The sequence below is a fragment of the Zonotrichia leucophrys genome, chromosome 8 (genome assembly GCF_028769735.1).
Source record: "Zonotrichia leucophrys gambelii isolate GWCS_2022_RI chromosome 8, RI_Zleu_2.0, whole genome shotgun sequence".
Taxonomy (NCBI): domain Eukaryota; kingdom Metazoa; phylum Chordata; class Aves; order Passeriformes; family Passerellidae; genus Zonotrichia; species Zonotrichia leucophrys.
Genome location: NC_088178.1, coordinates 4295902 through 4308692, shown reverse-complemented (window position 1 = coordinate 4308692; position 12791 = coordinate 4295902). Strand labels below are relative to the sequence as shown.

Sequence of the window (12791 nt, the reverse complement as noted above, 5' to 3'; positions counted from 1 at the left end):
TACTTTCCTTGCAACCAACTGGGTTGAAATAAATCTCTCCTTTCAGGTATGTAAATCCCACCTTCATGAGGTGCCAAGGGACCTGTTGGAGGCTGCTTGGTTTCCCTGTGCCCCCAGCCAAGAGAATGCTCAGGACCCAAATGAGAAGATGCTTTTGGGTGACGAGGGAGTTTGGCTCCAGGTAAGTGAGGGTGTGTAGTCAGGCACAAAGGATCTGTTTGTCTTTACCCAGCTCTGGTGACAAAACCCATCCTTTTCTGTCCTGTAGGAGCTACAGCAACCTCTTAAACTACTCATGTAGTACTACATATACTACTGCACTCTTTGTAAATCCCAAAATACCTGTGTCTGGATCTGTCCTAGTTGCCCCATTCCCACTGTGAGCAGCAAACCCATCCTGGGGCAGATTGCCAGGAGAAGGACTGTGCATGAAACCAAAATACCACAGAAATGCCTGGAGGCTGAGAAACAACTTGCTCCTGACTCTCCCCTGCAGTCAAGCTGTGCTTTAACACCCACAAAGGGCAGGCACAGGCTGTGTTTGAAGTCCTGGTTGCCTTTGTTCCAGTAGCAGAGGGCAGCTGGATGTCCTCTGCCATCCTGAGGGGTCCTGAGCACCCCAAGCCCACACCAACCAGGTCCTTGTGATGGCTGCAGAGCAGAGGTGGCATTTCTGTGCCCCAGGATGTTGGGCGTGCAGCCCAGCAGGGGCTCAGGGGCTGCTCCAGGGAGGGTCCAACCCCTCCGTCCCAGCAGGTAGAGAGAGGAGAGGGACGGAGCAGGGCTGAGGGTTGGGCCACTGGGATTTTTACAGCGTTGGGTTTCTGACCACAGGCACAGTTTAGAGGTTTTGTGGCTGCTGCCTGGTGTTGCTGGAAAGCCAGGCTCTGGCATGCTGCTCCCTGTGCACTCTGAGGGGCAGCTCGCCCTGTTTTGGTCGAGTTCTCTAGAGAAGGCCTCTTCCCCCAGATGCTCAGACAACTCTGAATCATCAAACCTCAGTCAACAAACGTGGGTACTGCTCTGAGGTCCTCTGTTTCTCCAAAACAACTTCCTTAACCTTCTAATTTTCCCTCTCTTCCTTGTCTGTGTGCAGTTTGTGGCTTCAGTCTCTGGCCCTGACAAATGTGCCTCCTTTCCTCCTGTGCTGAGGGGAAAGCAGTAATCCTCCCCCTTGGCCTTACCTAGATGAAAGCTTGCTCTCCACTTCTCAGCAGGGGTTAAAACATGTTACACTTTTATTGGAGCTTGTGGTCAGTCCTTTTCCTCTATGGATGTTTATACTAAAGACTTTCATTACTGGTTCTCTGTGCTCTCTCTAGGAGTGCTATTATTTTCCGCCCATAAAATTATTTATGGGCTAGTAATAAATATACCCTTTTTTCCTTTTTTTTTTTTTTTTTTAAGAGTTGGCCTGATTGGTAACATATTGGGTTAGGAAAGATGGCTTTTTGTTAACGATTTGCCTAGCACAGCTGCCTGCCCAGACAGGAGTGGTGCTGTTGGTGCATGTGTGTACCCATGTGCACGGGGTGCTTGGTGTCCACCAGCTCTCAGGGCCATTTCAAAGCTGTTGCACCTGTGTCTCCTGGGGTAGAGCTGCACCACAAAACTCATCAGATGGCAGGAATCACTCCTGAAGAGGTGGCAGCAATGAACAAGAAGAAGGGCTGGGTCAAAGAATGGTTAGGGTTGGAAAGGAGATTAAATGCCCTCTTCTTCAAGCCCCACTGCCATGAGCAGAGACACCTTCCACTAGACCAGGTGGCTGAGATCCCCATCAGATCTTGAGTGTTTCCAGGGATGCACAAATGCTCTGGAAATCCAGTGCCAGTGTTTTAGTGTGCTCACTGTCGTGCCATAATTAGAGCAAGAGATATGTGTGTCTGTGCCACTGCACACAGCATTTGCCATACCCCTTGGGTCTGTCTGCACATGAGAATTGTTACAATTTGCCCATCTCCAGCCATGCTTTGTTCTCAGTTTTTAATACACCTGATGAGGAAAGACATCAAAACCACTTGTAAGCCAGTCAGGATGTGTAATGCAGGAAATTAAAGAAGCAGGGAGAGGGAGGGAGAAAAATTAAGAATTATATGTGCTGTGGCCAAGCACATAATATGTATTGGAAAGGATTGGGATGTTAATCAAGGCAGCTGCTATTGGCCTAGCTTGGGGCCAGCACCTTTCACCCTCATGCAGATGTAGGAAGGGAAAGACAGAACTCTTCACCTCAGGATGTGTAGTCCAGGGAAAGCCTCACCTGACTTTTCCAACTGCCTCTCCTCCCCTGAGGAACCACACTTGGAGGTTGGGTTCAAATCCTTCAGGTCCCTGGGACTTCACAGCTCTGTCCTGGACGGCTCCTTGTCTGTAAGCACTGCTGGCTCTTCTCTCTTTCTTTTCCTCCCTTCTTGCTTTCCTGTTTCTTTCCCTTCTTCCTCCACTTATCTCACAGGGGTAGACAGTGGGGATATACCAAATAAAAACATTGGAGCCCTCTGGTCCACTCCTTGCAGCCCTGTAAGCCAGCAAGCGCTAGCTAAGGGAGCAAGGAGACACCAGTGGGGCCTTGCTCATGGGGCTTTTGCTGCTGAGCACCTCCCTGCAGGGTGGGAGCCCCGGCCTGAAGCCCAAGGTTTTCTCCTGTTCCTGTGTGTGAACAATGCCTGACGTGGCATGAACCACCCTGAGGCGAGGCTGCCATCACAGATTGCGTCGTTGTCCCCTTCATTCCCACAGTCTGCTCCTTGGGCTGTGCCTGGCCAGCCAGGACTTGTCTTCTTTCCAAATACACCTTTGCCTCGAATTTCTGAGCTTCCTCCACGCCAGCATTCCACAAAAACTCTGTATCGGGAGGATCTCGATCAAAACACATCTCAGCACTAGTGGGGTGGGGGAGGAAAACATTTCTGTCCTCTTCCAAGGAACATCTGCTCTGCCATGATTGATGCCATGTGTTTCCCAGCTACTTCCAGCTGCCTTCAGGGCTGTAGACAAGTAGCAAGCTGCTGGCTCTCCTTCCTAGCAGGCAGGGCTTCTTCCCATGAATCTTTCCACGTGTTGGCTGGTGGACAGTTTGCTCTTGCAGTGGCTACTGGGGGCATTCTTTGGGCTTGTTTTGGTTTTTGTCTTTTTTGAGGGCTTTTTTTATTGAAAATATTTTGGTGGCAAGGCTGGTGTCTGTTTTCCCCAGGTGACTCACTTGCCTGGCCAGCTCTGTGTGGGGTGGGAGTCCGAGCGTGGTGAAGGGGGAGCAGGAAGGAGGTTGTCTAGGTCTTGCTCAGTGTGGATGCTGTGAAGATGCTATAAATTTAGGTCAAGGTGGGGCTGAATATGTGAAGAGAAGGCTGGTAAAAGGAAGAAGGGAAATTCAGAGGGAAAGGACTGTTTTGGCTCCCTTCCTTCCTCCTCCCCATTTCTGCAGCCCTGCAAGGTCTCTGACCCCTTATCCCTGTTCCCTCTTCCTCTCTCTTGTCTGTATGGGCTCTGAGAAGCTGTATTTCGTGTGCCTGCTCTCAGAGTGTGTCCTGCCCTCTTTCCTAGGTGTGCTTTGAGAGACCTGCAGTGCCCACCTCTGTGCTGCTCTTCCTGGCCTCCCCTGGCTCTGTCCCAGGCCAGCAGCCCAAGCCGGTGGTGGCCGTGCAGCTGACTGACACAGAAGGACAGAACAGCTCGTTGGGTGAGAACCTCTGGGTGTGACACCAAGGGGACACCAGAGCCACCACCCACACAGCTGGGATCTCCCACTGCTGTCTCCCCTGCCCTCCAAGCTGGTCTGTAGGTGTGTGGGGAGAGCAGATGTAAACCCTGGAGCTGGCCTGGTCACGTCTTCCTTCTCCTTGTCTCGCAGGGACGTACGAGCTGTCGTGTCAGCACAACCCCCTCATCATCAACATGACCCACAGCCAGGAAGACCCACTCCCCCAGGTTGCTTCAGTGCTTCTCAACTTCTCCTCTCCCTTTGTGGGCATTGCAGCTGTGGCCTTGAGGACCCTGGCTCAGCCTGGCTCCTCTGAGCCCCTCAGCACCTGCCTCCTGCAGCACCAGGAGGGATGTGGCCATCAGTGCTACAGGTAGGGATGGTCTCCTCGGGGCACCCAGGGTTGCTGCTCTCCTCTGGGAATTTGTGTTTGAGTTCTGGAGTGTTTATCTTCTCACTGAGTGCTTTGTGACTGTCCTCAGATGGATTTTGAGGTATTGTTGGAAGATCCGCTGTGTTGTCTTGATTTGCTTATCTTGCGGGAGGGAACGGGAAGGCAGAAACCAGATTTTGTGCATGGCCTCTGCATCTGTAGAAAACTGTGCCAAAGGACTGATTCCTGGTGGGAAGACCAAGAGGAGTTTTAAAATGGCTGTGAAGTTATCACTGGGAGTTTTTGCTAAAGCTGAAGCTTCTTCAGCACTTATTTTACAAACTCCACTTCCATCCATTCCGGTCTTCCCCATGCTGCTGAAGGTGGGGATGGAGCTCTCCTCATCCTCTCTGTTCTCGCTCCCAGTCCATCCAGGCCCCTCACAGAGTCTCACACTGCCCTGCTGAACGTGGTGATAATGCCAACAGAGGCCTCAGCACTTCAAATCTGCCAGGTCTGGCTTTGCTTTCAGATCCCAGGCTCCCTGAAGCTACACAAAGTGCTGATCCAGGGCTCCAGTTCAGCCAGTTACTCAAACCACACCACTGGGAATACTGATTTTTGAGTTGAGCTTTGCTGGAGCTTTGGGTTTCTTCAGCGCAGAAGGGCTTTGTCTAGGGTCATCTCATCACTGTTCTTGTCATGTTCTTTCTGTTGATGGCCTGGATCATCAGGGTGAACATCCCTGATAACAAATGAGAGTGTGTGTTTGTCTTAAAGCCTGTGGGATTGTGGTACAGTTGATTTATGTAGAATTCTGGAAGCCATGAATATCCTGAAGTTGCTTTTTACTTTTTTTTTTTTTATAAGTGCATGTGTGATTTATACAGAAACATAAATCTTAGTGAGTCAGTATATAAATATTATTCTCAACCTTACATTAAAAGATCAGTGTTCACCTGAAATGCAGCGTGTTTCCTCCTGGTAGCTGTTACAGCAATGTACCCACATGCTTCTAAGACTGTGGCCAGCTGATGTGGTTTTTCAATTACATTTTCTCATCCCTTAAAATAATCTTGCATTCTTGTTGCTTGAGAGCTTCCCCCTTCCCCTGAGAAGTGACTGCAAGGAAGAAAAGACTCACTGGACACAGCTGAGCATTGACTGGGGATGAGGAGATCCCCAAATAGGGGCAAATAGAGAGGAAAATAGATATTTTCCTCATAGAAGTCGCATTATAGCTGAAGCACAAGCCAGTTCCTGTATTGCCAAGGCACACCAAGCTGTGTCTCTCCCTTTTCCAGGGGCACAGCAGGATCCTTGTGTCTCCTGTGTCTCTTCTTCTCTTGTTGCCTTCCCCTAGGCTCCCCATGGCCTTGACTTCACAGCAGTATGCTGGAATTGCAGGTTATGTGTGTGCCCTTAGCAAATACTCAAAGTAAATCAGATTCCCAAAGTTTTCAGAGTAGAAAATTCTATTTAGAGTATTGATCTTCAGAATTGAAGTCTTGAATATTCAGGGTGGGGAGGTTAGGCTTACAGCCTCGAGTAGCCACACTAAAAATAAAGGATCTTCCTTTGTTAAGTCAGGAAACATTCAAGTATGCCCCCTTTATTATATTTTTAAAATCTATTCTATCTCCAAAAGTAATGCAGTATTTTTAAAGGTTAACAATTAATTTTATATAAGGTGATTATATGAAATTAATTGTTAACCTTTAAAAATACTGCAATGCATTACTTTTGGAGATAGTATATAAAAATACTGCAATAACCTGTGGATTCTGGTGGTGAGCAGGGGACGAAATCCCCTATAAAAATTGAGGAATAGAAAATCTTGATAGGCTGGGAGATATTTGACTGTGAAAGAGCCCAGGACATGCATGTTCCTGCAGCAGAGAGCTGGACTGACCGTGTGCACGCAGCAGCCTCATGTACACAGTACGTGCGGGCGAGGGCTTTCCCAAAATAACCTGAGAAAGGACAGTAACAAAAGCAACAAAGAAATGAGATTTCCTGCCTTCAGCCTAGAAATGCTCACTGCCAAAATAATAAATATGTGACAGGTTGGTATTTCTGTAGCATCTTTCATCTTGAAGGATCTTGCCGTGCTTTGCAGGCTGGGGAAAGCATAGAGATGAAACATAGAGATGGTTTCTGCTGATGAAGTGCAGCTTTCTCCAGGTCAGGGTGCAACAGGTGTTTGCCTCTAGAAAAGTACACACTTGTTTTGAAGGAAGTGTCACCTTTTGAGGTGCTGAAGGTTGGCAGAGCATTGCAGAGCAAAGCAGTGCCGTGTCCCCGCTGCCATCCCCAGGAACCCTCTCTGCTGTCTCTGCCAGAGGATCAGGGCTTGTCTGTGCATTCTACTCACAATCACAACCTTATGAGGTCAAGCAGAAATCAGACTTTTAACACATTTCCACCCAGGAGACCCAAAGCTTCAGGCTTTCATCCTTTTCTTTGCATTTTTAAACTGAGCCACAGTCCCTCCTGTTTAGCTTGGTGCAGGCTATACACTGAACCAGGGGAACATTTTTCATTTCCTCTGTTATGTGTATTTTTAGCTTGCTTTTATTTTCAGTGTCTTTGATTTTATGTTCACATATGCTGGGAAATGCCTGGGTGGGTTCACAGGAAAGGTGCTACAATAGGTGATCTGCTTTGTGTTTGTATCTCCTGTGTGCAAACTCTCCTCTGCTTCCCCAAAAGTGCAAAAGTGGGTGTAAGGCATCAAGGGGAGTTGGGTTTGGATTCCTTTAGTATGAAAAATTGAGGTGAGGGAGAGAAAATCAGATCCAGGAGGGAGTTGTTTACATGTTTTCAATTTACAAATTTTATTTAGCAGAGAGGGCTGTTTCCCAAACAGGTTTTGTTTGGTTTGTTTTCTTTCTTCCAGGCACCAAATTTATACAGGTTTAATTTATGGGCTGCATGTCTGATGGCATGAAGATTTATGGGCACCCTGGTAGACATGCTGGTGTCTTATTTCACAGAAATGTAGAATAGTTTGGGTTGGAAGGGACTGTAAAATCCTGATTCTTTGCCTCTGGCTTAGGGTGCCCCATGGATGGAGTCCCTGTCTCTGGAGGGATTTAAAACACATGTAAACATGGCACTTGGAGACATGGGGTAGTGGTAGCCTTGGCACTGCTGGATTAATGTCTGGCCTTAATTTTACAGGGCTTCTCCAGCCTAAATAATTCTGTGTTTCCAGGATCCTGATAACCACATTTCCTGGGGAATGGGCTCATCTCTGCCTTTGAGACTTCTAGAGGTGCTTCTCCTCCAGCATCAAAGCCTGTTGACCTCTCGCACGTCCCTTGACCGGCTGAGGGGCAGTGGTGGCCAAGACTGTGCTGTAGAATATGTTATTAATGTTAATTTAAACTAAAATTTAGATTAATGTCCAGCTGGAAGGTGTCACAGGTACCCCCTGGAGGGCCAGACACCATTTCATGGACTGCCCCATCCCATTAGCTCTCTGCAGTCTAATAAGATTCTTGAGATTAGTGCTCTATATATGGGCTTTTTGGGAATGCTCAAGATGTCTTCTGCCTTTCCCTGAGAGTAGCTAGGGAAAAAAATATCTCCCAGCACAGATTTTTCACCAGTTTGATCTTGAGTCCAACACAGTAACTGAACAGCTTTCAAACAGGGTGCTTGGTGTCACCTTACAGATACATTGAGGGAATGTGAGTTCCAACACAGACCAGTTGAGTTCCCATGTCCAGTGAGGAAGGGAGCGATCACTGGGAGACCCCAGGTTTGCCAGCAGAGCCCTTGGTTTTCTGCAGCAGAAATCCAGTCTCCCCATTCTGCCCTGCCCTTCCTGATGTCACACACGGGCACAGGGATTTTTCACAGGCACTGGATTAAATGCATCCTTCAGAGGGTTCTCTTATCTCCTTTCACAAGCTGCAGGAGGTGATGAGCACACCATCACCCCTGCTGAGCTATTCTCATATCCAGTAACCCTCTCTGCTGAGAAGGTGCCTCTGATTTCAAGATGAAAGTTGTTGCTTTTGCTCCATCCTTGTCAGAAAGGTCTGATTGCCTCCTGCCAGCAGACAAACAACTTTTCTGTGTCTATGTGTCTGCACAGAGATGTCAGATCCCCTCACTATCTCCTCTCTGTCATGATAAATATTTTTTCCACTTTAATTCTTACAGCTTAAGTCTTGAAGCCCAGCTATGGCTTCTGCTTCCAGCTCCTTTTTGAAATCCTTCTGCTATTTTTATGTCTTTCATGGTGACGGATGTGGCTCAGAAATTAATTCCTCTGGACAAGATGAGAAAATGAGGTGGAGTGTGGTCCTGTGGAGATGGGATATGGATAAAGATGTTCTTTGGGTACAGGCTGTCCTGGCTGAGGTTGGGAAGGTGACTACACCAAACCTGACATCCCATTCAACCTCATTTTCCATGCAACTATTTTGGTGTAGTGAACAACAACAAAAAAACATGGAAAGGAACTGTCTGGAAATACATTATGTGCTCTTGCTTCTTTTTTTCCCCTTTCCACTATGGCTCTGGAGGGGCCAGCAGGTCATTTGATGTCTTGCTGGTGCCTTCCCCCTGTCTCTGAGGCGGATGACAGCAGATGACTCACAGGGATGGTACTTTTTGCCAAGTTTCTTTTGGAGTCACGTAGAGAAGCAAACACCTTTTCTTGAGATGGCAACCTCAGTGCAGATTGTGATCAAGAAGCATCACCACCGTTGGGTCTGTACACGCAGCCTGCTGCCACAAGGATGCCTGCCATCAGATTTACTGGAAAAGTGAGACCTTTCACCCTGCCTGGAGGGAGACATTCCCAAGTATTTCCAAAACACCTTTTCTCATTTCCTAGCTATTCTCTCCTGCTAGACCGCATTGGGGTAAACATCTTTTTATCTCACTGATGTTGAGTGCAGACTCCACCAGAGTATGTGCAGGGATGACTTCTAACTTCAGGAGATGTGGCCAAAGCCTTTACTTTTCTGTCAACATCTCCTATAACCCCCTCTCCCAAAAATTTGCACCATGAGAAGAACTTACAAGTTTCCGCTGTAAAGAGCTGGAGCTCGATGATAAGGGATGTTTCAGCAGCAATCTTGGGGTTGAAAACCTGAGTAGACACCACAGCAATGTATAGATGATTTATTATGCTCAGACAGCTGCACTGCTTTTGACTTGGCTTAGTTTGATGTGGGTAAATCCATCAGTATTTTCTGTGATGCATTAAGTAGTTGCAGTAAAACATGAAAATTCAGCTTTTTGGAATTTGGGATTTGTAACAACAAAGCAGCATTACCATACTAGCTTTGCCACCACTGGCTTCACATGCTCTGTTGCTGGTAGTGGCTGCCTGCTTTTGTTCTAGAAGGATGAAGGATCCCAAAGGAAAAGTTTTACTCTAGTTTATAGAATTGTTCCCATTTCAGAACAAAGCTCTTACCGTTCTGGAGCATTTAGGGCCATCACCAGGCAGAATTTCACAGATTTCCAGACCTGAAACTTTCTTTGATGTATAAGTTATGGGACTTGGTGAGCCCAGAGCATCGTGCAGGCTTGTGCTGACATGAAATAAGTTAGGAGAAAAACCCTGGTATTTTGTAAAAATGTTGTTGACAAATCATTAGTTTGAGCTTCAAAAGATGCTGGGATGGAAGTGGAAATTTTTTTTGATGTCTCGGGCAGAAAAAAAGTAAAAAAATATTGGCTTGTCCCACATCTTATATGGTCTGAATCAGAAATGGGCAGAAGTCAGGAGTTTGCAGCTGTGATACAGGAATTTCATTTATCATCAAAAGCAAAAAGAGCTCCTTCATGCTGAGATCAGAACTGGGCTAACTGCACCATTGCCTTGTCCAGCCTTTGTTAGGGTGTTCCAGGGCCTGGGAGCTGTGATTTATTTCATCACTTTACCCCAGCCCTGGCATAGCATGTGGATCATGATGGGGCCAGGTCACAGGGCTTCTTTCTCCTTTGACCTGCACTTGTTCACCATCAGGCTCAGAAGTGTCCTGGCCCCAGGTACAGCAGGGATAGCAGTGACAGTGCTGACAAAGGGAGCAAGCAAGGCAATGTTTGTTGGTAGGGTTGGTATATATTTTTTAAAGATTATTGACATATTTGAGAAAATCAGACAGCTTTCAGTGATGTGAGCTCCTTTTTCTGGAATAGCAGCACCAGACTTCAAAGCAAGGTGTACGATCAGCACGGCTTCTCAGAACTTGAGCTGATCGGGCTCAGATCATTTCCAAAATAAAATCTAGTGGGTATTTGTAGGGCTAGGTGTGTTGTTAAACACAGAGAAAACAGTGCTAAGTTAGTCATCTTTGGGGGCAAAGAGAAAGGTCATTATTCTAACCCAAACTTTTCTGTTATTTCTAGAATATATCTATATGCACATACAGAACATGTGCATGAGCATATATATATATGTGATGTACATAAAAATATTTTGTTGTTATGACCTGTAGTTATCAATCTCTTATGCATAACTACCCTATGTAATATTCTGTATTTATAATCCTTAAGAAACTTGCTGATACCTTGATCTACTTTGTACCACACTGCTGGTTGCATTTCTGAACTGGTGGAAAACCAAAACGTCCCCAGTAGCACTCAGAAGGATTAGCGCTTCATTTAATTTTTATTTAATAACAGCATTGTCCCAGCTGCCAGGGCTGCCCCAGACAACGTGCCTTTCCATCAGCACCAGCAGGGCTGCTCCAGCCAAGCACTTGGCCTGGATGCATCTGGAAGGTGCCAGGGCACACCCTGGCATATCCCCAGTGCTGTGATGGGCACATGCCCCAGAACTCAGCACCCTGACCATCAGCTGTGAGGGTGGGGAGGGCCTGGCACAGTGAATCTGTTGCTGCCCCGTTCCTTGAAGTGTTTCAGGCCAGTTAGGAGGGGCTTGGAGCAACCTGGTCTAGTGGAAAGGTGCATCTCCATGCTGTGCCCATGGCTGACAAGGAAGGAGATGGAATAGAGAAGCAAGGCTGGAAAGAGGACATGTATTCCTTCCACACAAGGAAGTTCGGGACAGTGGTTCCATCACTGGGGATGGGAGCAAGTATGAGCCAGGGGCACAGGCAGGGAGCAGAGCAACTGCCCAGAGAAGGTGACTGCGGGAGGGGAGGGGAGAGGGCTACAATTGGTAACAGATGCCCTCAGAAGCTAATGACCTGACAAATGCTGCACTCATAAAACAAATTCTTTAAAAAGGAAGCAAATGGAAATATAAGCTAGTGAAAGAATTTGCAGCAGCTGCCCTGAAACCATTTCTCACTTCATAAACAGGTCTGCATTGAAAAAACAGCCCCTTTCTTCTTGTTCTCCTTTGTGGTCCCCTCCTGTGCCCACCGGCTCTTTCAGGGCTGTGGCCTGCAGGTTTCCACCATGCCTTTGGCTCGCTGGACTTGTCCAGAGTCAACAGCACATTGCGTTCCCTTAACGTCTGCGTCGGCACCGAGCTGGGCTTTTTTGGGGTTTGTTGTTTTTTTGTTTTTTGTATGCATGTCTTTTGTGGTATTTCTAGCTCTGTGCATCCTTGGCTGGAAATGTTGAGTAAAGGCTGGAGGCAGAGGCCTCTGCCTCGCTGGGAGAAAGGCAGTGCCTGAAAACAGCAGCAGCAGCCCTGTGCCAAGCAGGGAGCAGAGGAGAGAGAGGCATTCAGGTACAGCTGCCTCCCTTCTCTCCCCAGTTACTGCCTGGAGTGCAGCACCTCTGTCCCTGGCTGAGATCTGTGCTGCACCTTTATCACTTGGTAACAGATAAAGCCAGACTGGTGGGTAACCAGGGCGTGGGAGCTGTTGTACTGCCCTACATCTTTTCCTAATTCCATGCCAGGTAATTAATCAATGGGCTGCATTTCACTGATGGAGATCACAACCCCTTGACCCACACTGGTTCTCATGATGGAATTGTGATGCTTAAATAGTCAGTACTTAATGACTGCTCCTCAGTAGGAAGCTGCTGAAGTGAGGAGGAGGAGTGGGTGATGCCTTGCAAATCAAGGAATGCGTGATGCATTTCAGACTTTCCTGGCACCTCTTGTAACTTGCATTGGTGCTGAGGGGAAGGTTATTCCTCCCTTGAGCTACGTCTCACCTTGGTGGCCACAGCTGAGACTGTAGAGCTGGACAGGTGTGTGCTGAGATGGTGTTGATCCCAAAGAGCCTGGCATCAGCCTGCACAGGTTTGGGGTGCTGTGCTGGCCTGTGAGAAGAGCAGAGGTGCTGAAAACCATCAGAGCAGAGGGGGAGGGTGACAGGAGTGGGGTTGGGGAGCCAGTTGTACATCCAGCTTCTCCCTTCCACCACAGGTTGTGGTATAGCTGTATGGATGTGAAGGAGGACTGTGCAGGATCTGAAGAACATCTCATGGATTATCCCCTAATATTTGCAGAGGTTTCCTCTTAGCTTTCCTTGCAGTTGGAGAATCATCTGTGGATTCTCCAGTGTTCTGTACAGAGTTTGACACACCTGATTCTAAAGGTATACAAAGGTATTCCTTCTGCCTCCCCTCTCCTGGTCACCTCCCTCCTTTTGTTCTCTTGACCTACCTGCAGTGAGCCCCCCTTTGGTGCCGGGCTGTGTGCACACTCTGGAAATATAAGCTAGTGAAAGAATTTGCAGCAGCTGCCCTGAAACCTGTGTGCAGGGGGCACAAATTTTGGAATGTTGTTGAGCTGTGCCTCCTTTCATCAGCTTGAAAGAA

General features: G+C 47.6%; 1 protein-coding gene across 6 annotated transcripts in view; it reads left to right on the top strand.

Moving 5' to 3' along the window:
- PAPPA2 (pappalysin 2) overlaps positions 1-12791 on the top strand; it is an 87759-nt gene that overhangs the window by 42615 nt on the left and 32353 nt on the right. For all 6 annotated transcript variants that reach the window (XM_064719468.1, XM_064719467.1, XM_064719471.1 and 3 more), the window contains exons 11-13: positions 47-181; positions 3547-3682; positions 3854-4076. In XM_064719468.1, coding sequence (XP_064575538.1) covers positions 47-181; positions 3547-3682; positions 3854-4076 — 494 coding nt within the window. The remainder of the gene's footprint in view (positions 1-46; positions 182-3546; positions 3683-3853; positions 4077-12791) is intronic.